The sequence below is a fragment of the Rattus rattus genome, chromosome 10 (genome assembly GCF_011064425.1).
Source record: "Rattus rattus isolate New Zealand chromosome 10, Rrattus_CSIRO_v1, whole genome shotgun sequence".
Taxonomy (NCBI): Eukaryota; Metazoa; Chordata; class Mammalia; order Rodentia; family Muridae; genus Rattus; species Rattus rattus.
The window spans coordinates 50,812,757-50,838,312 of NC_046163.1; the positions used below are offsets into that span (position 1 = coordinate 50,812,757).

General features: G+C 45.4%; 1 protein-coding gene and 1 pseudogene across 2 annotated transcripts; both read right to left on the bottom strand.

Moving 5' to 3' along the window:
• Nucleotides 1–379: 379 nt before the first annotated feature.
• On the bottom strand, nucleotides 380–2,262 carry LOC116911619 (annotated as a pseudogene).
• A 582-nt stretch (nucleotides 2,263–2,844) lies between these two features.
• Slamf7 (SLAM family member 7) lies at nucleotides 2,845–16,583 on the bottom strand. 2 transcript variants are annotated; one of them, XM_032915588.1, is made up of 7 exons: nucleotides 16,529–16,583; nucleotides 8,749–9,057; nucleotides 6,759–7,031; nucleotides 6,429–6,551; nucleotides 5,060–5,160; nucleotides 4,196–4,258; nucleotides 2,845–2,943 (listed from the first exon to the last, which is right to left on the bottom strand). In XM_032915588.1, exons 1-7 carry the CDS (start codon nucleotides 16,581–16,583, stop codon nucleotides 2,872–2,874), a joined length of 996 nt encoding a protein of 331 aa, XP_032771479.1. In that variant the 3' UTR covers nucleotides 2,845–2,871. The 2 variants fall into 2 exon arrangements, with proteins under 2 accessions (XP_032771479.1, XP_032771480.1); XM_032915589.1 differs by lacking the exon at nucleotides 5,060–5,160 and having other exon boundaries at nucleotides 2,855–2,943.
• Nucleotides 16,584–25,556: the final 8,973 nt, after the last annotated feature.

Here is a 25,556-nt window from a genome sequence, read left to right on the forward strand (position 1 = left end):
AACCTCAGTGGCTCCCCACATGTTACATTCTGAACGTGTGGAAAGCCTGGACGTCGCTGAGTTCTGCTGCCACTCCAGGAGAGAGCCATACCGGCTTGAATCATTGGGTCAGGGCTCCAGAAACTTCTGAGAACTGTGAGAATCCAGAGAAACACTTCCCCAGTCTTATGTGACGATCCAGGATGCTCCTATGTTCAGGCGTTCTTCTGTTTAAATGGAAGCTTTTTGAATAGTTTTCAGTTTATACCTTGAAGTTTTTGATAGACAGGGTCTTGCTCTCCGTGCCCCCTTTCTATTGCCCTAGGGCACAGTCTGGGGTTACTTTTTTTTTTTTTTTTTTTTTTTTGTTTCAATGTTCAGTTTCCTTTAATGATCCCCATCTCCCTTGAAGGGTAGGTGCAGGCAGCTAGGCAACTGGCAAGACATGTTCACTTGAAGATCTTGCCTTGATTGACGGTTTTGCCCACGTGCTGGAAGGCCCGCTCCCAGGAAAAGTACTCTGGAACGAGGGTCTGGGTCTCCTCGCTACCAGGATCCAGTTTCCGCCGTGTATATGACTCGCAGTCCACCTGCCAATCTGGACTCAGCGGAAAGGCAAGATCTTGGCCTCGGAAGACCCAAACCCCAGAAATGGAGCTGCTGTTGTTGGTTCCAAACAGGATAACCTAGCAAAGGCATTCTTTCTCAGTTTGTCCAATCGCTGAAACATCCCAGTGATGAGGTGAGAACTCATGAAGGTCTGGGTGAGCTCTTCAGGGAAGCGGTACTCAGCATACCACAGGGACCAGCCATCCTTATCAAAGTGCTCCCAAAAATATGGCAGCGCCACAGAGAGGGTGTCCTCATTGGAGTACTTTCGCTTAAACTCATCCAACACAACGGTACTCTTGGGCAGGTGAGCGAAAGGGTCCTTGGCCTTCGGCTCAGCAGCCAATGCCTGCTCATACCCATCCATCTCTTCCTCAGGAGCTGGGACAGCTGCCTTTTTTTCCTCTTTCCGCTCAGTCTGGGGCTTCTGCTTCTCTTCTCGTGAGCCCTTTTCTTTCCTTGGGGTATCCTTTTCTGGCTGGCTCTCTGCGAACTTCTTAGCATCAAACTGCGCCATCTTCTAACGCAGCTTCGCCTCCCCCAAGATGGCTCTGAACTGGGGCTGGTTAATGCAGGTGAGGAACCATCCGTTGGTATTGGGGAAGGCCTGGCGAAAAGAAGGCTCTAAGACCTGTTTATAGAGCCACAATAGGGTACAGACAACCGTGACGTCAGCCAGTGTCACTCTCTCACCAACCAGAAAAGTCCGTGTCTTCAGATGAGTGTCCAGCAGCCCCACGATCCGCTTCACCTCCTCTTTGGCATTTTCAGTGGCCTGCTTGTTGTGGTGCATAATGCCTAAGGTGGGGGACACCCAGGTGCTGGCTGGAGGGACGATGTCACTGTCAGCAAAGTTCACCCACTGCACCACCTGCGCTGCTGCCTCTGGCTACTTCCCCGCAGCTCCTCATTGCTTACGTAATAGGCGATGGCATTGCTCTCAAAACGCAGAATCCGTCATCGCTCTCAAAGGCTGGAACCTTGCCCGCAGGAAATTTTCTGAGAAATTCGGGGGTGCGGTTGGTTTGGCCGAAGTGGAAGTGGGGTGGTGCGGAGAGCAAGCGTACCTGAGCCCCGCTGTACTGAGCAGCGATGAGGGCCTTGAAGGCCCTCCAGTTTTCAGGGTATGTGGACAGGGTCCCAGCCGCCATGGTGATTCCGCAGAGAAAGGGGGTGGGGCTGTCGGCGCTGCCGCAAAGTAAGCCGCAAGGGAGCTGGGGTTACTCTTTAAAGGAACTCATCTCTTTAACCGTTACAGTCTAAACTGAAAAACCCATTTGAAAGCCTTTCATGCTGCCTATCAAACTGCATGCTTTCCCCATCTTCCTGTTCCCTTTGTTTTGAGTTCTGTTGAGGTTTGGTCTGCTGCTATATATTGTAATACTTATTAATGGTCCCCAAGGTCTGGTTGCCCTCAGGGACTAGAGAATTCTCACCTATACAAAGCATGTATCCTTGCTCCTTAATTCAAAACTATTGTTTGAATAAAGATGCCGGCAGCCTATAGCTGGGCAGAAGAGAGGTAGGCGAGGTTTTTGTTCCCAGGCTTGGGATCTGAGGCGGAAGGATCATGAGGAGGGAAGAAAAAGAAGGTGGAGAGAGAAGATGCCATTGGGTAGGCTAATTATGAAAATGTGGCCATGAGGGCTGGCCAATTGGAGTAAGAGCTGCCCAGATGAAACATAGAAAATTATACCTCCGGGTTATTGATAGGGAAGTAGACATAATAACATAGAGGGTAGATATCTGCCCAGTCATGGTACTATAAAGGCTTATTATAAATATAAAAGGTTGTATGGGAACTGAATGATTGAGATTAAATATTTGCACACAACAGAGTTACTATAAATGTGAATAAAAACGGTGAGTATGACTGTGCCACAGCCTAGATGCTGTGCTGTCTTGAAATTTTCTTCATCAAACAAATTAATCCAATGCCTATGAATACAGCCTCATTCATAATTACTGGAGACAGGATGGGTATAGCCAGATTCTTTGTCAGAATATCTGAATGGGCTATATCCCAATCCCCAAGAGTCATTGTTCTCTGAAACCCCTTGGGCCTGCCTGACCTTCACCATCTGTATGCAAATACATGGGTCTGTTGGGGGAGACATTTACATCCAGTCTTTGGCGGGAGTTTCCCTTTCTGCTCAGAATGGTGAGATTTTTGTAGTTTCTTTCTTTCTTTCTTTCTTTCTTTCTTTCTTTCTTTCTTTCTTTCTTTCTTTCTTCCTTTCTTCCTTTCTTTTTTTCTTGAGTAAGAGGACGGAGTGTTGCCGTCTAGATAACATTTTCAAAGCTTAATGACCTTGGCGGGTGTGGCATTGCAGGCGGGGAGCTGGGACTCTTCACCTGTAGGCAGACATGAAGAAGAACACTGAACATGGGCAGAGTGCTGGATCTCTCACAGAGGACCCACCCCACACATATGGTATCAACTGGCTATGAAGATGTGCCCCTGTTTCCTCAACTGTTGATTGCTCTACACAATGGTACCAGGTTGGCAGGATGTGTGGGGAGGAGTCTCTCCCATTATGCTAATAGCTTTTTTGCATGAGATACACGCATTTCAGGAATAAAGAGCTGGAGGTTGGAACTGGGGCAGAAGGAGAGGTAGAGAGAGGCAGAGAGGGAAGGAAGATGGGAACAGGTCAGGGAGGTAGAGAAAAGCGAGAGCCACGTGGAGAGGCATGGTAGCAGGGAAGTTGGGTTGAGTCTGATGCCCCAGCAAACAGACTAACAGCCTTATACTATACAGGTGCATTTATTATTAAATCCCAAGTGGGAACCCAAAAGCCCACCCTGCCACCTGCAATAACTGTTCATCCCAGACACTCTTTCTAAAGGTACCCAAGCCATAGCCCATCCATGCAAGGTCCTACTGTTTACTTTTAGCTTAGAGAGATTACTCTCTAAGTGAAGTATAGTTATCTTTCTCCACCCTTAACAAGCCATGCGGTCTTGGGGTTGATTCACAAGGGCTTCCACCACTAAGGAAATCGTCTCCAGCTTCGTTATCTTATTGATCGTTTTGGAGAGGAAAGGAAAACAGAGGAGAAGGCACCATTGTTTCTGCAAAGCACAAGCCTCGGAGGGATAAGCCATGCATCTTACCACATCTGGTAAGAAGGAGGCTGCAAAGCAGGTGTTGTACAGCCAGAGCAAGCAGATCTCCCTCCTCAGGTTACCATCTGCTCAGGAGCAACAGGAGTCGCCATAACGGTCACCGCGCATGACCCCTTTCCTCCCGGGCACAGCACAAACCACAGCTCTTCTCCTCATCCAATTGCTTTAGACAGAACCCTTCCAATTTTCTTTATTCTTCTTACTCTGTTTTCATCTATTTCCTATATTTTTGGGTTGCCTCAAACAAAGCCATGAAAAACTATCCAGAAGACACGCTCAAAGCTAAATGGCCTCCACATGTCTGGCATCACAGGCAGGGAGGGAGGGAGAGCTCTCCAGGTGAAGGCAGACACGAGGAACCAGCCGGGGATCTGTTTTAGTCCCCTGAGAATCCCTTAGTCTAAGAAATACGGGTCTGAGCACGAGACAGGGAAAGGGGTTGGCAAGTCAGACGAGGCTCAGCCGTAGAGCTTCTTACCACTTTGGGGATCTGCACAGTGGAATAAAGTGTGTTTGGTGCATCTTCTTCTGGTCTCTTTTTCTGTTAATAAACACAGAACAACAAACAAACACAATCATCACCTAACTCCTGAGTCATGTAGACAAGACCAGGGAGACAGCCAAGAGAAAGCAAAATATAGGAAAGAGAGGGTGGAGGGAAGAAAAGGAAGGTTCTAGAATGGGTGTGGGCAGTAGTAGTTCTCTTGTTTAACTCCTGCTATAACGATGTAGATTAATCACGTTGGAAGAGAGTCATTGCTGTTTATTCATATTGTTGTTCAGTCTTCTTTACTGTACTATTTTCTGTATCATGTTTCAGTGAATTTCAAAATATGTTGTGCTATGTCTCATGAACTGTGAGTGTCCTAAGGTGGCTGAAGCCTGCTATGAAATTATAGTGGTGCAAACTGACTATTCTATAGCTAAAGGGCTCCTGGAGAAACAGTAAGGCTACCCAATGAGTTGAACAGGAAGGACAAAAACTTATGATCAGAGATAAACACCTTAAGTTAGTTTAAGTCTGTTCCTGACTGTGCACCTCCCACCTCCTATGAGGAATTGAAGACCGACATCATAAACCGAGAAAAGGAAAAGATGACTCATGAGTGTTACATGAGTGTTACAGGCTTGGGTCAGAGACAGGTGTTCTAAAGGTCACCAACTTCTGCACAGACAAGAATGAAGGTGTGTTTGGGGAGGCAGGTTGACTGAAGGTTTGGGACTATACATCCTAATCCTCTTCCTCTTTCCATGTTATCCAAGGGAGAAGCCTCAAGTGGAACAGGGAAAGACTTAGAGAGGTGGAACTGGTCACAGAAAAAATAAATGGAAAAGGACTCACTTCTGTGTAAGGGATTGTGTCATAGTCTGTGTTCTCCAAGTGAGGGCAAGAGTTGGGCATTTCCTGGTGGCCGTCCACTCTCTTCTTGTCTTCCTCAAAGCCTGAAACCGGGTTGAGAGAATCAAAGCCCATCTCTCATATCACTCACCATCTCCCCCGGCCCTGGATGGTCCCTCTCAGGGTGCCCAGCCACCCCACTCTGAACTGGCAATGCTTTTGAGGACAGAGAGCTTTCAGTGGTAAAATGGAGAAAACTCTCAACAAATGAGGATGAGTTAGTCATTGTGTCATGTCATTTCCCATTTCCCGATCTCCAAATCTAGGTAGCCAAAGTGGGAAGCAGAAGAGGTCAGGAATGTCCCCAGAATGTCTCTGACAGAGAAAGACAATCTATCTCAAAGTCTGCATTCATAACTTGATTGGTGCCACAACTTTCCTCTATAGTCCACGCTTGACTTCACCAGGGATAGTACCAGTGGGAAGAGAAGAAACAAATGAGGAATTTGGAACACAGTGTGACACACATTGCAGAGAGTCAGAAAAAGGTATATCCAAGAGGAAAATGTCTAAGCAATATGTGAAAAGAAAGAGGAGTCTTGATGCTGATTGAGTAGAGAAGACAGGCTGGTTGGGGCACTGACAGGGATGAGGATAGGAAGGGTTGGGAGACCATTGTCTGCCAGGCAAGAGCAGAATGAGAGTCAGCAATGAGGGTAGGATCTGTGTCATCAGAAAGGCCACCTCTATATGTCCTTCTGAGGAAAGGACAGAAGTGGGCACTAGGGTAGGACCCTGTCCTCAGGAGAGAAGGCAAGGAGTGCTCTCTCTAGGTCGGAGCTAAGGCATAGAGCTGACTGCTTTCTTCTCTTTGTGTATGTGTGGGTTCACACTCATGTGTGAATAAGTGCAGGTATGTGTGTGCACACATGACTGCATGTGCATTGTGGGAAGGCCAGAGGTCAACCTTGGGTATTGTTCCTCAGGCATGGTCTGCCTTGTTTCATAAGACAAGGTCTCTTACTAGCTTGAACTAACGAGTTAGGTGAGGAGAGCTGGCCAGTAAGCGCCAGGGATGCACCTGTCTCCACCTCCCCAGTGCTGGGGTGACAAGTGCATGCTGCCACATATGGATTCTTTTTTTAAAAACGTCAGTTCTGGGGTTCGAACTCAGGTCTTTCCACTTGTATGGCAAGCACTTTACTGAATGAGTCATCTCTCCAGCCATTAACTCTACTTCTTAAGAGAAGAGACCATGCCCTCTTATGCCTGTATCTTTAACACTAAATTGGCACTAAATCTTGTACACAATATATTGCTTGAAGGATAAAAGGGAGAAGATATAAGAAAAACAAAAAAATTCATAGTTTACCTTTTCCTTTCGGTATCCACCTAAAAAGAATAGTCACCAGCAGGACAAAGAACAGGACGAGCACTAGTGTGACGCACAGGATGTATTTGAGGACCCTGGGTGAATTTAGGTCCTTGGCAGCATCTTTAAAGAGAAAATGAGCAGAGGCATGAGGAAGGTGAATGTGTGCGTGGTGGAGTTAACTAGGGAACAGGATCTAACTTCCACTTTCCTCCCACCCTGTGGCTTCCCAGAGGCCTTTAGTTGATACAGCCTGTTTCCATAGGAACTGGGAGCTAAAGAAGATAGCGTTTCTCCAACCAGAATCTCCTGGGAAAAGGAGACTGTCACCTTTACAGAGCTTCTGGGCGAGGAATGGGGTTGAGGAACTGCTGTTGACTGGATTCCTGGCTGTGCAGATTATGGTCTTGTCTTTCTCTCCCAGTCTCCAGGAGATGGAGAGGTTGGCACTGTCATGAAACTCATTGACTGTCTGTCCCACAGCTTTCCAGCTGTATGTCACATTCTCTCCTCCCTGTTCCACGGAACATGTCAGATTTAAGATGCAGGTGCCGTCCTTGCTGCTTTGCGCATCTGTGTTGACCGTGGGCCTTGACAGGTGCTCTGTAAAAGAGAAGGAACAACAAAATATAGAAGTTTGTTAGCCCTACAGTCTTGCGTTCTTGGAGTTAACCTTCCACATCTAGGACCTCAATCTCCCTGGAATTCAAGAGAGGTAAGGAAGCAAGAAATCAGAGTAGAATGACTTATTATTTTGTTTGTTTTTGTCTTGTTGGTTTTCAATCTCTCTCTCTCTCTCTCTCTCTCTCTCTCTCTCTCTCTCTCTCTCTCTCTCTCTCTGTGTGTGTGTGTGTGTGTGTGTGTGTGTGTGTGTAGTCCTGGCTGTCCTGGAAGTGTTATTCTGTAGATAAGGCTGGACTTGAACTCACAGAGATCTACCTGTCTTTGCCTCCCAGAGTGCTAGGATTAAAGGCATGCTCTCCCCCCACTCTTGCAGAATATTTTATTATTACGTGGGAAAGTCTGCTTGGCTCTTTTCTACACAGCAAGAATAAGAGCAGCAATTACAGAAGAGATAACCATTCAATCAAAAAGAACTGACATCCCCTGAGCCTAGCCTCAGGCCAAGCACTGCACTTACTTGCATTTTAGATGTTCTCTGTCTTTACCCAGAGGCTTTCTTAGCACTCGCCCCCAGACTTTCTTAAGTACACTTTCCTTTCTCCTCTCCAGGATAGAAAAGCGTTGGAGTGACACTTTTCCCTGTCATCTTGCTCCCACCCCTTTAGGCTTGGAGGATCAGCAAATGGTTTATTGGTGAGATGAGAGTGCAGTATTCATTGTCTACCCTAGAGCTTGGACCCTTAAATATTTTTGCTTAAATACCTTCTTCTTCTTCTTCTTCCCCCTCTCCCCCCATAGACTGTCTGCAGATTATCTGCAGATTTCCAGTCGTTTCTACAGTGTCTCTATGGAACATAAGCCTGGATTAAGGCGTGTTGCCTTCCTGCTGAAGGCAACTTTTAGGTTCCATCTCCTCATTTCTTTGATACTGTAGTTCAGTGCACAAGACACCTAACTCTCTGGGAGATTGCTGAGTGACTGTTTTATAAGCCTAAGTTCCCTGAGTGGTCTGTCCTCCTTCCCTCCCTCTTCACCTTTCTCTTTCTGTTGCCCAGGCTAGCTTCTACATGCTGAGTCTATGCAATTCTCCTGCCCCAACCCCTAGAGGATCTACAACTACAGGCATGAGCCCAAGTACCTGGATCTTACTTCCTTTCTGATTTTTGTGTCTATTTCTCAATTGCTTAGAGTGTATAGGGGAAAGAATGTAATCATTTGTATCTAATAATCTCCTTAAGGTAGGCGCCATTATCCTCTTCTGTATATGGAAACTAAGACTTAACGAAAGCAACTTGGCTAAGGCTGTACCTAGTAAGTAGGCAACCCTTGGCTTCTGTCTCTGCGATAGCCACTTTGTTGCTGTTGTTTTTGAGACAAGGGTTCTCAGTGTGGCTCTAGCTGTTCTGGGATTTAGAGATCTGCCTACCTCTGCCTCCTGAGTGCTGAGATTAAAGGGGCATGCCACCACTGCCTGGCTGACAGTCTCACTTCTTAGGTTGCCCAATGTCTACACTGCATAGCCTCTTATGGAATCTCAGAGTATGCAGAGACCTTCTGGGCCAGTTACACGTCATCCATTTGGGAGTCCTCTGCCCTGTGATCCTTGCTGTGTGATCTTGACTTGAATATCCCAGGTATCAGGATGCTCACGACATCCATATGCTAGCCATCTACCATTAGAGCTGAGCCTGCTTACCATGGACATGCAGCACGTACTCCTGCATGAAGGGAGACGGAAGTGATGCAATGTGAATTTCTGCACGGTAGACTCCAGAGTCATTCTTCTTCAGCTGGCTGAGCTTCATGGAGTGTCTATCTAAATAGACTATCCTTTCTTCATAACTTTCTGATTTGACGATACCGTTTTTATTTATTATGGCAAGAAAGAGTGTCTTGAAGGTCCATACAACACTGTCAACTTTTATTTCAGTAGTATTCAAAGTGAATGTCACAGATCCATCAAGGGCACCGGCCACCTCCTTCGGCGTTCCAGAAGCTGCTGTGACTGCAGGCACAGAAACCAGGATGTCAGCTCTTGCCACAAATTACTATGTCCTTCGGGACCTTGGAAAAGCCTGAGAAATATCTAAGTTCAATACAAGCAGAACCCTGCTCTCACAAAAGCACTGAGATTAGAACCTGCAAGGTCACTGACTGCCATCACAACACATTCTCAGAGACCACCACCCCTCAGCTCTTTGGTAAATCCGAAAGCCCAGCTCCATCCTCAGCAGGTTCCTGTGTGGGGGAACAACTAGGAGAGTTTGTCTGAGTCTCATAGTGCTCCAGAGACAGTTTTGCCTGAAGTTGGTGAGCTAGGCTGCCCAACCTGGGAGCAGTGGTTCACAAGCATGAATCAGGGTAATGGGAAGAAAACAGAACGTTTGTGGTAACAATAGCTGACATGTTTAAGGGTGAATTCTCTTCCTAGTTTATGACATATTAATGGACTCAGGGTCATCCCCATAAGAGGTTTTCATCCACCTGCATCCTAGCATATTCCTGTAGGAAGAAGAAAAAGGATGAGTCTGACTGTCGGGGAGCACTTCTGTGGTGCTCACCCCACATGCTAGGGGAGTGTAGTTCTGTGTCTCCAGTGGGGTGTGGGAACTCTGCTGGTCAGACAAACATGGAAGGCTAGACTGCATTTACCCTGTGCCATCATTGGGTTGCTGGTCTTACAGGAAACACTGAGGCTCAGGGGGTGAGAGAATATAGCCTAGGATGTGGAACTCAGCAAGGATGAGAAACAAGGCAGGCTAAAGCTGGAGCTGGGGTTCACAAGCTCCCTGGAATCCAGTCGCCGCTGGGACTGCATGAAGTGGGGAAGGAAGGGAGCCTGCAGGCTGAGGACAAACCCAGGGCAGGGGGTGGGGATGGGGGTCCCGGCTTAGCTCATTGGCAATTGCCCTGAGTTTAGCAGTGATTGTCCTTAGCTTAGCAGTGATTGTCCGGGAGCACTGAGGGGCCTTCTGCAGGAGACTTAGATAGTGGGGTTCTTTAGACCAAGGCGCCGTCCATGCTCCCCATGGTGGTTCTTGATGAGATAGTCTATGCTGATCTATACCATTTATTGACTGGTCATCGTGGAAAATGGGTACATACCACCTCCTCAGGGTGGACTAGAGATTAAATACCTTTTGCAAGAAGGAATGTCTGGGAAGGGAAACTGATTGGCTAAACCCTCAGGGCCCATTTAGATACCTCATTAGCATGGAGAACTGTTCTGATCTATGTGACAATTGGTCACAATCCTACGTACGGTGTCAGGAGCCATAATGGGACAAGCTAATAATTAGCAGGTGATCTTCCTGAGAGGGCCTGCTTCGGATTATTATATAATCTGTGACTGGTTCGCCCTTATTAAGCAAGGCTATAAGGGATTCATTTTAGGAAAGATTCCTGCTATTAGAATGCTTTTCTTGTTAAACATATATAACAATCATTAAGTAACAGCACACCCCTTTGGAGCAGATCTCTGCCGATCTACAAAGATCTACTGTCTTGTGATGATGCTATATAGACAAATAGATGACTTCTTAAGTCTTAATGATGATCTTATAAGAATTCCTAAAATGGTATCAGTGATTGTTAAACTCTTTTATAGTGGAACTGCTATTAGGTCCTCTTCTGATAGTCAAAACTGCAGAGGGAGTGTGGTCATGTGTTCCAGGCCAGGAATCTTAGTAGGGAGCAGGGAAATGCCTACGGTCCTCTGATCCCACTCAACCTTACCAAGTTTCCTGGCACAATCCACTGACTCACAGGGGAGCCCTGCTTGTGGTGCTCACTCCACATGTTAGAGATTACAGTTAGGGTTTTCATTTCACAAGAAAGTTTTGTTTTTGTCTCCCCACAGTTAGCCCCTAGAGCATGACTCTGAAGCAATTTTCACTGATCATATGACTCCACGTGAAAGAATGAACTCTTGGTGTAACTTCCAGAAGAAGCTAAGTCTTTCCAGTGATGGTGACTGGGTGGTTATCTGTAAAAGTTTAAGGAACAAAATCTGGGGCCGGGGGGTGTCTAACAAAAGTCCCTTCAATTGGGGCCAACAATTGAAACCATGTACTGAGACTTTCTTTAGCTGTTAACATTGTTAGAAGAAGAATCTTTATAGCTGCATCTTAAACTCAAGACCTACTTTCTCTGGAGATCTACACATGTTTTGCTAAGATAATTCAAAAATACTTGCTTCTCTGCCTGGAACAAATTTCTGTTTTTCAAACATCTCCCCTTACAATTTATCAGTCAGTGCACATATACCTTGGATTCCTCCAATATTTTCAAATGATCTAGCAAAATAATCTGAGTTTTCAAGAGGCTCCCTACTTCTATAATAGGAAGGCCAGGATGTTTTAAACTGCCTTCACTTTAGTTAGCTCAAAATAGTAAACATAGTACCAGTAAAATTTACAGATAAAAATCCAATTTATTCTGATTTCTTAAAAAAAATTGATTGAGCTCATTTTCTTCATTGCAACAACAGAGATAGAAAGGGTAAATATTTTGAAGTCGGGTAATGATTGGGTATCACTTGTGTCCCATGTGGGCCTAATTCCTGGGCCTTCAAGTAATTTAATTTTCACACTAGTATTGGCGGAATATATCTATAGTATATACTAGTCCTTTTCCAAAGTGATAAAAAATATGCAAGGCTGAATAGTTTATAAGGAAAGGAGGTTTGCTTAATTTACAGTTTGGGAGGTTGAAACTGAGTATGTACAACACTATGTGTTAAGCCTTTGATGACGACTTTCTTGTTGGGTCATAAGATGGCAGAGAAACAGAAAGAGAACCAACCACATGCAGAGCAAGAACAGAATGGCTTCCTTATAACAAATCTGCTCTCAGAACACTTAACTTACTGCAAGGAGGCAGTGGTAGTTCTTTCCTGGCATGGTATCCTTGTCACCTAACACCCTTGGTGAGGCCTCATCTGTAGAAGGTTTTATCACCTCTCTCACCACAGTGGGAACCTTGATTCTAGTATCAAACTCAGGGGTGGGACAAACCACATCCAAGCCACAGCAACATGATAAGGTGGCAGAGCTGTGACAATATGGCTTCAGTGTGTTAGCATGAGTGCATGCATGCAAGCCGGGAAGAAGGCCTCTCTTCACTCTCTCACTGTAGGTCTCTATTTTCTCAGGGTAAATGTCACCAGATTTGAATAGTGTGAAGTAAGTGTGAAGAAACGTCTGCTATTCGCTGTTTCTTGTTAGAATGCAAGTGAAAGGACACTGGGCAGCATGCTCCATGACACAACCACCATACTTCTCCTTCTCTCTTCTCTCTCCTTTCCCTTTATTTTAAGAAAAAAAAAACCCCAAAAAAAACAAGGTCTTCTGTGGTTGGTACAAACTGGCTTCAAACTTGCTATATAATTAAGTCACCAGTGATGGCCTTGAACTCGTTTTTTTTAATTAAAAAATTTATTTTTTAGATATTTTAAAGTTGATTTTATGTATATGAGCACTTTGCCTGAGTGTATGTATGTATGTATGTATGTATGTATGTATGTATGTATGTATGTCATGTGTGTGCCTGGTGCCTGCCAAAGTCAGAAGAGGGCGTTAGTTCCTCTGGAACTGGAGTTACAGATGTTTGTGAGCCACCATGTGGATCCTGGGAATGAAACCCAAGTCAACCAACCGTTGAGCCATCTCTCCAGTGCCAGGGCCTTAAACTCTTGATCTTCCTGCCTCCAAGATTATTTTTTCTATCTTAAATGTATCTTCAGGATGGAAAAGGAAGTCCACTGAAGAAAAGTTCCCTGCAAGGCTTGCAAATTCTAACCAGTTTTTTATTTTTTAATTTTTTTAATTTTAGTTGACTGGGAAAAGGGATCTAGAAACCACAGACATTTAAAAATAGTGTTCTAAGCTGAACTGAAATTGGGTTTTTGTGTTGCCTTTACCATATTGAAGTACGACTACAGTTTGCCCTTGTCTAAGTAGATCACGTTTGCTATGTCAGGCATTCTTTCTGATTATTTTATTTACTGACACGTCACATGTTGTCCCCCTTCCCAGTCCATCGGTGTTTTGACTGCATGTATATCTATGTGAAGGCGTCAAAGCCTCTGAAACTGGAGTTACAGACAGATGTGAGCTGTCACATGGGTGCTGGGGACTGAACCTGGGTCCTCTGGAAGAGCAGCCAGTGCTCTTAACCCCTGGACCATCTCTCCAGTCCTTGGTTTACTTTTTAAAAATTTCATGCTATTTTTGTGCTTCAGCTTCTCTGTGTATTGGAAATAAATCTCACTCCAAACCTTGTTTAAAGCCAGTATGAAAAAGGTCTCTCTCTCTTCAGTGGGAATCAAGGGACCCAGAAACAACTCTGGGTCCTCCACCGTCACAGTTCCAGAAATGAACATCTGATGTCTGCAAACAAGTCTGATGGGCTTATCTTTGTCTATGTTCAGAACAAGCTCAGGAGATAAGACTTAACACATTCCATTTTATAAGCTAGAATGCTAGGGCTGAGTGACTTTTCCAAGGCCACCAAAATGGCAGGGGTGTAGCTCAGTGGTAGAAACCTGGCGGATGCCCATGAAGCCCTAGGTTTGACTCTCGGTTTGAGAGATGTGAGTGCTAAGATCCTCCGTCTCAGAGGCCTGTGGGTTTTTTTGTTTTTGTTTTTTACCATCTTGAATTTCAGTTCTCTACACCTTATAGGAAGAAAAAACACCTTCATGTCCTAGGAATTTGGGGAAGTTGAAGAGTGAATGTGGATCTGAAAATGTTTTGACAAAATCTAGAGCAGCCTGACAGCAAGGTGGGGGTCAGGAGCCAAGGGTCGAGAGTGCTTTGTGAAGCCTTTCCCGTTTTTGCACTCTCATATCTGCAATGTGTAAGAGAGTAGTTCCCAAAACAGGTGGATGTGTTCTTAATCAGCCAGAGCCTCAGACACCACAGAAGTCCACCTGTAGAGGCAGATGGCGCTGGGCCAGGAGACCATCTGCCTTTGTCTCCATTATGAAGAACGTCATTATGTCTGAGATATACTCCAGAGCGGAATGAGACTGTATCTCCTCCCTCTCGTCAGCTCCCTTTCATCGTGTCATTCTCCCTCTTGCTACATTCTCCCAGAAAGATCAAAAGTAACAGCAGCTACAAACCCAGAATGGAACCCCAGGAGGAAGACACAGGAGAGAGGACTCAGGGTCTAGAGCTCAGCTGCTTGACAGCCCAGAGAATTCTACAGAGCACCAGCACACTGACACGCTAGTCCCTCCTCAAGGAGATCAAGAACAGAACTTCTCAGAACGGGGAGGAATCTTCAGGTGGTAATAATTAGTCCAATTCCAGTCTACTTCCCTGACAGGGAGCCTGACATCTAGAGACTTAGGGTGATGTAGGAGGCCAGGAACCAAGACAAGATTTCTCCTGTACCTCTCCCTACAGTTGGAGTTTCAAAATCTCAGTCTTTCTGGGGAGCTCAGGGAGAGGTGTAAGGCTGGCTTTGGGGGCTTTCTCAATTACAGAGAGGTTTCAACCACACATAGATTCACTTATGCATTTGTTTTTGTTCATAATTAAAAAGTATTTCCCCCGTGGGAAAAACAAGTGGTTTGAAATGTATTGTCCTTCAGCTAACTTCTCACATCCCCCTGAAAACTGCATTGTGATGGGGTACACACACAGCAGAACTCACACACCTCCCGATTCATCACACCCCTTGCCCGACACAGCTAGCCTGCTGCATTCTCGTTGAAGGCTGTTACCACTGTGCCTCTTGTGTCCTCCACTCCCTTCTCTGCACTGCTTCTGGTTCTGTGCAGTGGTTCCACACTCAAAGGAACAGACTGTTAGGTCCCTTCCTTATCCTAACGAGATCATCATGGCTGCAAGAGCTACCTGCCTTGTGGCGCCTGTCAAATTGTCTAGAGTGACATCCCGTTGGTGCAGCCATGTCCTCAAAATAGTGCTTCCTGTTTGTGGAGGGGTTTTACCCTCCCTACCTTGGGCTCATGTACCTGGAGAAAGAAGAAATCCCATCTGGTTCTTAGCTGTGGAAGACATAGTTCAAGTGTACTTTAACAGAACACCTTCCTGATGTCAGGTGTCAGGGAGGTTCAAATGTTTGGTGGCCTGGAGGGAGCATCAACTTGGGAAACTCGGTTTCTCCTTTACCTTGTGATAGCTGTGTACTCTTGTCTATAAAGTGTGACCTCTCTCAGCCTAACATTTCCTTATCTTTAAACCCACATATTATAGACTTGTAAGGAGATAGTACAAAAAGTATCTTTGGGTATCAAGGGCTTAAGAGGCAGTTATTATCGAATTAATTTGCCTTTGATATCTTACTTTAAAATGTCAAGTAATTCTGAAAGTTAGTTTTAATTATCTGATAGGAACAGAAAAGCAAAGTTCAAAGTTGCTTGTTCACAGCAATGTGTTACAAAGTTAAACTAAGAAACTCTCATCCAAGGTCTGGACTGCTCCCTCTGCTCTTCCCGTTGGACGTTCTAGGACAGTCTCTGACTCTTTAAAGCCACAGCAGGCATAACGCCAGACTGCCCACAGTTTACCAGAGCAGGGCAGCAGAGGACTCAGGTTATAGCCCGGTGGTTCTACATACACGTCAGGTAAACACCTGGGCCCTTCCCTACCTCCCTCTTAAGTTCTTATTCTGATCACCATTTCCGTTCAGGGAGGATTTTTAGAAACATGACTGGTTTTGGACAAGCCAGGTGCTTCCTAAAAATGCAAGCTTCGATGAATTCAAGGAGTCTGTAGATTTGAATCAGTATGGTCTGCCATGGAGAGGACAGAATTGAAAATGCTATGTGGTTTAGGAGCAAGTTATTTCAGGTAGGTTTAGTGTGTATACAGATATGACAGCTGTCCTGGGGGGGGGAGGGAGAGAGAGAGAGGGAGAGAGAGAGAGAGAGAGAGAGAGAGAGAGAGAGAGAGAGAGAGAACCTTCATGGCCGTTAACCCCTGTGTGAGAGAATACTGAGTAAAGTCTTTCATGGTTATCATGCCTATAACAGGGTCATTCATATAGTCTCTCAGTCCTTCATAGGAGTAAATACAGAGCACCTATAATAAATTAGTTCTCTTAACAGAGGCAGATTGAGTTGCTTGGGCTAAGAAAATAGATTCAAGTATTTCCTTCCATTGACCTCATCCGTATGCATAATCATCACATCTATTTAGAGACATTTAATAAAAATATTAAATTATGAACAACTTTCCTCCTAAATTTGTCTTCAAAAGGAGGGAAAGCTAAAAGACAGGGAGACTCTGAAGTCCAGGGAAGCGTCCACAGTCTCCACTTAACTCCCAACAGATCAGGATCAGAACACAGGTCTCCTAAAACCCAGCCCACCTCCTCTCTGAGCCCAGTCTCCTTCCCTGAGTGGTCAGAAAAGACCTAGTTCCAAGTCTTCGTCTCTGTCCAGGTATCAGTGATTAGTCAAAAGGAAGAGGAAGTCAGGATGGGTAGGATAGGGTTAGACTCACCTGTTAGCTGGCAGAGGACAGAGGTAAAGATGATGTGTGTCGAGAAACCAGCCATAGTGCTTTCAGGCTGTCAGTCAGTAAACATGAACAGAGCTCCCTCTGGTAATCCTGCTTCTCTAGTGCTCAGCTGGGATTTAAACTAGGTAGGAGGAGTCATGTCACAATGAGTCATCTCACGTTTTTTATGTCATGGCAATAAGATTTCCAAAAGGAAGGAAAGAATGATCGATAAGACTCTTACTTTCTGTTACAGATGTGGAATCACACACTTTGTAGGACTTTTTTTTTTTTTTAATAGAAGCGTCTCGCCTTCTTTATTTTTTTACCCATTGCTTCTAAGAGATTCAGAAACAGGAAATAGGTTAGATGGGGGCAGGGAGGGCAGAAGGGAGAAAATAATATTTAATATGCTTTTCTAAATGCCAGGTGTTCCGTGAAGACTGTGTACATACATTGTTTTATTTATTCATCACATGAACTGTACGGATGAAATTCTACTGTACATCCTATTTTACAGTTGAGAACAGAGCTTAGCCCCTGTGACAACAATGGCAAAGGCTCCCTTTGGTGCTGGAGAGATGGCTGAGCAGTTAACAACACTTGTTAATCTTCCAGAGGAACTGAGTTCTGATCCCACTACTGACATAGGGGGATTCAGGGGATCTGCCACCTTCCTCTGCTCTCAGGAGGCACTTGAGAATGTGACATACTCACATGTGGAGATATGCACGGATACAGAAATAATAATAAAAATAAATCTGAAGAGAGATCTTTTAACTAAAAGAAACTATTGTTGGAATAAAGGGAGAAGTCACAGAGTGGGAGAAGGTATTTGTGATGTTTACATCCTGTGAGGGATATGAACAAATTTCTAAAGAACTCCTCATATCAATAAAGATTAGGAAGATAAATCAGGAGTGGTGGTCCGTGAAATTAACTTCAGTGCTTAGGAGGCAGAGGCAGGGGAATCTTTGTGAGTTGGAGGCCAGCCTGATCTACATGGTGAGTTTCAGGGCAACCAAGGCTGAAAGGTGACTCAGCAGTCAAGAGACTCATACACTTCATTAAGAGTGTGGTCAAAGGGACGATGGGGAGAAAACCCAAAAGAAAAAATATGCATGCCTAAAAAGTTCAACAGTGGCATTACTAAAAGTAAATTTATTTTAAAAATATCTAATATTGTTTAAATAGAAGGAAAAATGTTAAAAAACAAAAAGAATAATCAGACCTAAACCCAACTACACTAATGCTTACAGGGAAGAGTGTTAAAAAGATTAAAAAACAAAACAAAAAACAAACAACAACAACAACAGCAACAAAAAACCAAGACCGAAGTATCTAGTTTACAAGCTATACCTTCAAGATGGGGCGTACAGGAAAGCGAGAGGCTGGAGAGATGGCGGGATGGGAGGCAGCTGCAGAGTAAGTGTCCTTAGAAGATGGGACCGCGGTGATGCCCGCTGTGGACTCTGGATGGATAAAGTCCGGCGCACTGGGTTTCATGAGAGAATCCTGGGAGTGGAGCTGGGAAGGGAAGAGCAAGGGGGCAGGGTCTGAAATGGCAAATCTGAGCACACATCCAGGTGCTCCCTAGAATGTGAACTTGGCTCACTTCTGCCCTTTGCCTCGTGGCTTCTGAGTGGCTCTGGGACACGTGGCCAGGCGCTAGAGTTCCGCTTCTGTGGACATTTGCCTCTTCCACAGCATTCAGCAGCCTCTATATCCCGCTCCCCGCTTGCCGTCCTCTGAGCACTGAGCTATAGTGTCTTTGTTTTTTCATAAGTTGGCAGGTTTTTGTTGTTGTTGTTGTTTTGTTTGTTTTTGTTTTGTTTTGTTTTGTTTTGTTTTTATTGGGGCTGGATCATCTAAGTTAGGTTACTGGCTAAATTTTTTTTTTAAAAGAGGAATATTCAAGATGTTCAAAAGTGACAGGGTTGTAATAAGGTTCGTTTTTGTTGTTGTTGTTGTTGTTGTTGGTGGTGGTGGTGGTGGTGGTGATGGTGGTGATGTCCCCCCCCTCCCCTGCTTGGCTGGTGTTTGGAACATCATCAGGCTAGGCCCTGTACTCCCCTGAAGAAGACAGTACCTGGAAAAAATGTCTGCTATCAAAGGGAAGACCCACTAAGAACATAGAGTAATAGACACGTAGCAAACGATCACCCCTAGTCTTTCCTCATTGAGAGGAGTAAAGAAACATGAATAGGAGGAACAAGGGCAGAGTGACTTGTGAGGGAACAATATGGACAGAGGTGAGGATGGGGAACGAGGCAGTTTTGACTAAGAGTACAAGGAAAGAGAGGTCAAGAAATACATTAAGTCCCAGGTCTCGGAAGCCTGAGCCGTGGAGACCCTGCAAACTGGGCTAGCCTATGTTCTCTGGGAAGCCTATGGAAAGGAAATTAAGAATTAAAGAATAGAGAAAAGGAGGGAGGAGGAGAGTAAAACTAGCAGTGAGCACAAGAGAGAGCTCACAGTAGGACAGCGCTGGCTGGCTGGTGTCCTGCATTGATACTGGGAATTCAGGGAAGGAGAGACCCAGGTGAAGGGGGCGTGGCTTGAGTGTGGATGAAGTCTGGCCCTTCTAGTCTTGGCGTTCCTTCCTGGGGTCCCAAATGCCTGTTACACCCCTGAATGGTTCTTTGTGAGGCTGGATCACAGATGCTGGCCTCATCCATGAGACATGTCCTGGACAGTCCTTTCCAGTGTTTACTGGGTCACTTGGAACCTGGATCTTTGTCCCCCATTCCCATCTCCCTGCTCCTGCACGGGGTTCTGTCCAAGATCCCCTCCCTACAGTCTAAGGCATTCTGCCGACCAGGTTTTTGCATACAGTTAGGTGGTGCTTGCTTCTGTGTCCGGAAAATGAACTTCATGGCCGGTCTGGGGGCTCTCAAGCTGCCGGCTGGACTCGGAGTTTTTTTGAAGTGGTGTCTCACCACAGTTCTGGCCAAGAATTTTCCCAGTATCTCTCCTGTCTGTGTCACTATAGAGCATGACCTTCCCCTCCCTCCTGTTTCTCTTTTTAATATCTCGATTGCAAATGCGATCTGAAAGAAGAACCTGGGAGACTGGGCTGGAGCGGTCTAAATGGGTGTGGTGGTGGTGGTGGTGATGGGGGGAAAACTAGCTTGGAAACTTATTATTTCATAAATTTATTTAAAATTTTAGAACAAAATTTAAACAAGGTTACCATGTGCGGATGGGCAGGATTAAATGAAAATACCAACATCTTACCAGTTGTTCGTCAGGGAGGTTCAGGGAAGCCCAGAGGCTCCCAAAACATGACAGGCTAACACCACTGCTCTCGGTTGCCCACCAGAATTTGATGGTAAGACCCCGTTGCTACACACTTTGGATTCAGAACACAGAGACATCCGGAACTGAACCGGAAGCCTCCTCCTCCCGGCTGGCTACCTTTCACAGTTTTGGAAGGTGTTATGCAGGCTACTGGGGGAGAAGAGCCACTCATAGTCTTACCTTTGAACCCTGCAAGCTGTAATACTGACCTATCTGACAAGATGTACCCACTGGTGCCACAGTAGCATGATTGTGATCGGAATAGTAAGTTACTTTCTGATTGGATTCCAGGCCAATCAGAAGGAATCCATGTTTGATACTGTCAACGTAGTCCAGAAGCTATGGCTGGGTACATCATAGGCGCTCATGGGGAACCCATTACAGTTGCTTTGCTAAACGAACCTACGATTAAACTGCCTTCTAAACACTCATGTTCATAGCCACAGGTTAGCTCTCCTTTCAGCCTTGCTCAGAAATACCTCTTGTAGCAGTGGGCAGTGGTTAGTGCAGAGACTCCTAACTGGTCAAAGTTCCAAGAACTTTGATGGTGGAGTTCTTAGCTTGAAAGAAGACATCTGTATCACAGCTCAGGAAACGCTGTGGAAGAAGGGGTAGAAAGAACGTAGGAGCTAGAAGAAAAGAAGGCGTGCTGTGGGCTGGGGATTTAGCTCAGCGGTAGAGCGCTTACGTAGGAAGCGCAAGGCCCTGGGTTCGGTCCCCAGCTCCGGAAAAAAAAGAACCAAAAAAAAAAAAAAAAAAAAAAAAAAAAAAAAGGCGTGCTGTGAAATGATATCTTCCGATCGAGACACAGCCCTTGCGCTCACGAGTTTGCTGCACCCGTGGTTTGCTACACAAGCTCGGCCAGGTTTGGGCCTTGAACATTTCAGCATGGAGAGGAGTGAGGCTAGGGACTATTGTCAGTTAACAGTTGCCAGGCAAGGGACTATTGTCAGTTAACAGTTGCTGGGGGGAGGAGTGTCCGCGATGTCTTTGATGTTGTTATCACCAAGCAATAGCTGATGCTCTAATAACTGCCCACCAGTGCTCGCGCAGGTAACTGTGATTAGATTGTGCGGATCTTACACGCCAAGCGACGTGAAGCTAGGTGTGACTGTTAGGGAGAAGAGTCCAACCGGAGGAGGGTGGATGGGAGAGGAACAGGTGTGAAAGTGACTAAGGCTCACCGTATTTGCGGGGAAACTGTCAACGAACAACCTCTAAAAAATAGAAGAATGAAAAACAAAGATGCTCGTCACTGAGAGTGTGGGTGCAGGCTCTCCCCCTCCCTCTCCCCCTCCCTCTCCCCCTTTTCCTCTCCCTCTCCCTCTCCCCCTCCCCCTCCCCCCTTTCCCTCTCCCTCTCCCTCTCTTCCTCCCTCCCCTCCCAGGCTAGAGCTCCACAAACCCTCCAGTCCATCTGGGACAGACAGGGACTTCCTCTGTTCCACTTTTATCACCTTCTGTTTTTACTTTGCCATCAAACTGGACACTTCTTTTAAATGGTTTGAACTCACCTCTCCTGATGGCTTTAACCAACTTTACTCAACGTATTCCCCAGAGATTCTTCAGGCCATGTCTGTGTGTTATCCATCATCTTTCGAAAGCCTACCTAGACTTCTTTCCAATGTGGCTCGTAGGCGGACAGGTATTTGGTCATCTTGACCTAGTTCAATTAAGAGCCGGAGGTGTAGTTTTTCTAAGTACACTCTATTAGCAAACATTTCATTAGCAAAGCCGGGACAATAACCCACACGCAGTGACGGCGACTCCTATCATCCTATATCCTATCACAGACATTAAATGAGTGTTGCTTGCTTTTGTAACACACTGTGCAGATGTGGGCAGTGACGGAAGCAAGAGTTATTCGAAAACCTTGTCATTTTGATTCCTGGAATTCTTGCTGAACAGAATGAAGAGATCCTATTCATATAAATTGGCCCAGAAGGGGCTTTGGTAACTCAGGTCAGAGCTTTCCTTGTTTCTGTAAATGGCCAGACTTAGATCTTTTACGTAATATGGAGAGAATTTATGAAAGGGAAAGAGGCCCAGATGAAGTCAAATTAGTCACTGAAAAGTCCTGAGGTGTTCCCTAAGAGCTACTTGGACAGAAATTGAAAAGGAAAGACTAAGATAAAGGAAAAACTGCTTTTGAGAACTAACCCCACACCAGCAGTCCTGGCCAGCACTCAGTCTCCTCCGAGAGATCCCATTCTGTCTCGTTCTCCGTCATTCTTTGTTGTGAATCTCTTATCTATGAAGAGTGAAATATTTCTAGGTTAAGTCTTAAACTTAGCAATTTCTTTATCTCTGACTTAGGCCACCTTACCTGGTCTTTTGATGGAATGTTTTTGGTTTTACATCTATCCTTCCTGAGCTCAAAGCTTGTACATTGCAGCCATCTCTTGGCATCTGCATGGAGAGGTTTAGCAGGCACCCGAAGCTCTGCATGTACCACACCAACTCTTGCTTTCTCACCCCGGGCCTCCTATTTCACCTGAAGTATCTTCATCCCAGGAAATTGCTGCTAGAGTCACTCACCTTTTTAGGCCGGGCACTTGTAATTTACCGAGTCTACTCTCATGTCCCATATCCAACTGTTAGCAAATTCCATGGACTCTATGCTATGCTTCTGTTTGAATATGAGTAGTCTTCCCCAAATGTCTGCATGCCCTCAGGGTGATACTACTGGGTGAATGCTTAGGGAAGACCTTCTGTTTTATGGGATCCAAATACTTCAAAGGAGACTTCAGGGCCCCAGTATCCTCACCTCCCTCTTCCTGGCCTATGATTGTGAATAGTTCGCTCCACCATGCACTCTCTGCTGTTGCCATCTGGTGCCCTTCTGAGCGGCCCCAAACAATGCGACCACCTAATCTTGGACTGGAGCCTCCAGATCCATGAACTAGATAAATCTTTTGTCACATTGTCAATTGCTTCAGGCATTTTGTTACAGTAACAGAAAGTTGACTTATACATTCTGCTTGGGGGGGGGGCGGGAAGACACCTGGATTGCAGTCATATTGTATCACCTTCACCATAGTCAACATTACCTAATTAGTCTCCTGGTCTGTCTTGGCCCCTGAAATCCAAAATAGATTCTAAAGAGGGACATCTAACTTCTCAGCCTGTGTTAGTCCTCTCCTTGTTGCTTGTCTCCAATAGAAGAAAATGTAGGTCCTTTCTAGAGTCTTCAAGGCCCTACATGATGATTTGTGCATCCATCCTGAAGTCATCTCCCTTGAGGCCTGTTTTACACTTGTCTTTAGTGTGGTCAAGAACTCTTAAGTACACCCTTCGAAGTCAATCTTCGACATTAAAATAAAGTTCTCCCTTTGCTCCTCAGATGCCCACATGGCTACCACTTCTTCAAGATCTACTAAGGCTTCCCTTTCCCCCTCTACAGAGCATCATTCCTGGATTTTTAAAGATTTGAATAATTTACTTACTTTATACACTAACCTTAGTTTTCCCTCCCTCCCTCCTCCCCCTCCTTATCCCTCCCTTTTGCCTTATTATTTTTGCCACAGAATCTACCATACTAAAATATAAAAAGTATCAAGGAGATTGATATCAAGTATCAAGGCAACAACTTTGCCTGTTTCCGCGTTCCTACAACTACGGATCCAACTGTGCGGTAGGTTGGACGAATGAGTCCTGACCCACTGAGCAGGTGTCAATGATCTGGTGCTGCCTTCTACTTGGAGATGAAGTTGGGAGCAGGAAAGGACAGGATTTCCAGGGCCCCAGGAGTCTGTCTTCTGTGAGTCCTGTGGAGGAGAAAATGCGGATGGGATTGGGGAGGGGGACTCGAAAATTTCAGAATTCTGCAAAAAAGTGTTTTGAAGAAAGACTAGAACATTTGTCCATTTTGGGGGTGGGGTTTGCGGCACTCACGTGAGGAGCCATGCTGCTCCTTTGAAACCATGGCAGCAATGAAGTCTGTAAGACAGCAATTTACTAGTTGTTTGTCTTTTCAGAAGACACATAGGGTACCAGAGACAGAGTAGTTTGTAAAGAATGAACACTTGTTTCTTACTGTCCTGGAGCTGGACAGTCCGAAGTGCCTGCATCTGGGGAGAGAACGCCTTTCTTTCCATCTTGTGTTGACAAGTGAAAAAGAGGAGGCAGTGAAAGACACAGACAGACACACACACACACACGCACACACACGCACACATGCACACACGCACACGCACTTGTGCACTCACAGAGAGAGGGGCGAGGGAGGGAGGGAGGGAGGGAGACCCTGCCACCTCAGTTCTGTGACTCACTCACTGCCTTTACATCTGTATCACAACCACCTTCTTTTACCAAGATCTAACGTGTGGGATGGAAATGGTGACACAGGGTAACTCTGCAAAGCAGTCGTGTAGTTAAAAACTATACAGAGGCCCAGGATCCTAATCCAGGAAATGCTCCTGGTCCCCGTTAGATAGGGGATTTCTATGTCAGTTAACCTAGTCTGGGTATTTCCTTCTTGGTTTGCACACACCGTAAGTGACGATAGATCCCATCAAGGTGAAATATCAATCTTCAGAGTCTCTTGCTCTTTATGTGGCATCAAATGAGTTTAATAGTTGATATTCCATACCTCAGTTTCCTCGTCAGGGAGATACGCATGGCTGCAGTTTCTACTCATTGAAGTTGGAAATGACGAGCAAAATAACACATATATAAGCAGTAAAGTGGACTACCTTCCGGCTAACCTTTGGTAAGACCGACTATCACTTAAAAACGTTTAGATTTAGTCACGTTAGTTGTTTTATGGGTAGGAGTGTTTTGCTCGCGTCTGTGTGCACGCACCGCACACATGCAGTACCCGTAGTAGTCTGAAGAGAGCCTCAGACTCCCTGAATCTGGGATAGTGGATGGTTATGAGCTGGCTTGTGGATGCTTAGATTCAAATTCAGGTCCTCCCCCACGATAGCAAGTGCTCCTAAGTGTTGAGCCGTTTCTATAGCCCCAACATTAGCTGCTATTTAAGTCATTTTACCAGCTTTTGCTGACTTCTGAGCAGGTCTTTGGTTAGGTTCTGTGTATTAATAGATCGAGGAAGCTCAGCCGTTGTGTTCAATGAAGGATGCTGGTGAACCATCTGCCGACACCAGCTCTCTCATTGCCCTGTGGTCTCCAGTGCTGTTCTAGCTTCTTCTCATTGCCCTAGTCTGGTCCCCGATTGCTGGCCCCAGTAACTCACGCAGTAGTGTGTGTGTGTGTGTGTGTGTGTGTGTGTGTGTGTGTGTGTGTGTGTGTGTGTGTGATGTACATGTGTGGACAGTTGTAAAAATGTCTGTTATGGCTACTCCTATTGCCACAAGTTTATCAAAGAGAGAGACAAGAAGGGAGAGGATGAAACGTAACAGAATCTTAAAATGTTTCCAGTTGACTAGTAACTGTGCAACAGGATATAAACAGGTTTATAGCGTATTTCTATAAATAGCTTCTATAAATAATTTTTCTAAACCATAAAAGGTTGCTACAGAAGGCCATGTTACCCCATCAAGCAGTGGATAACATTGAATTGATACTAAAAATCCCAAGTATACTGCAAGCTACCCCTCTTTCACATACACACACGATTCTGTTAGGCCATGGTCAGCTCTGGCCTACCCAAGTCTGTCCCTCTTTCTTTTATCTTTCCCATTAATCAATCAATCAATCAATCAATCAATCAATCCACTCCTGTTCCTCCCAGTCCCCTCTCACATGCTTCCTACCCCTACTGTCTCCCT

Bases quoted from the DNA above. Each gene is read 5' to 3' on its own strand.
- Slamf7 (XM_032915588.1), bottom strand. From the start codon at position 16,583: ATGGCTGGTTTCTCGACACACATCATCTTTACCTCTGTCCTCTGCCAG. The intron at 6,552-6,758 runs GTGACAGTCTCC...TTCTCTTTAAAG, and splicing joins CGCCCAGAAGCTCTGTAAAG to ATGCTGCCAAGGACCTAAAT. The intron at 5,161-6,428 runs GTAAACTATGAA...ACCCGGTTTCAG, and splicing joins GTGGATACCGAAAGGAAAAG to GCTTTGAGGAAGACAAGAAG.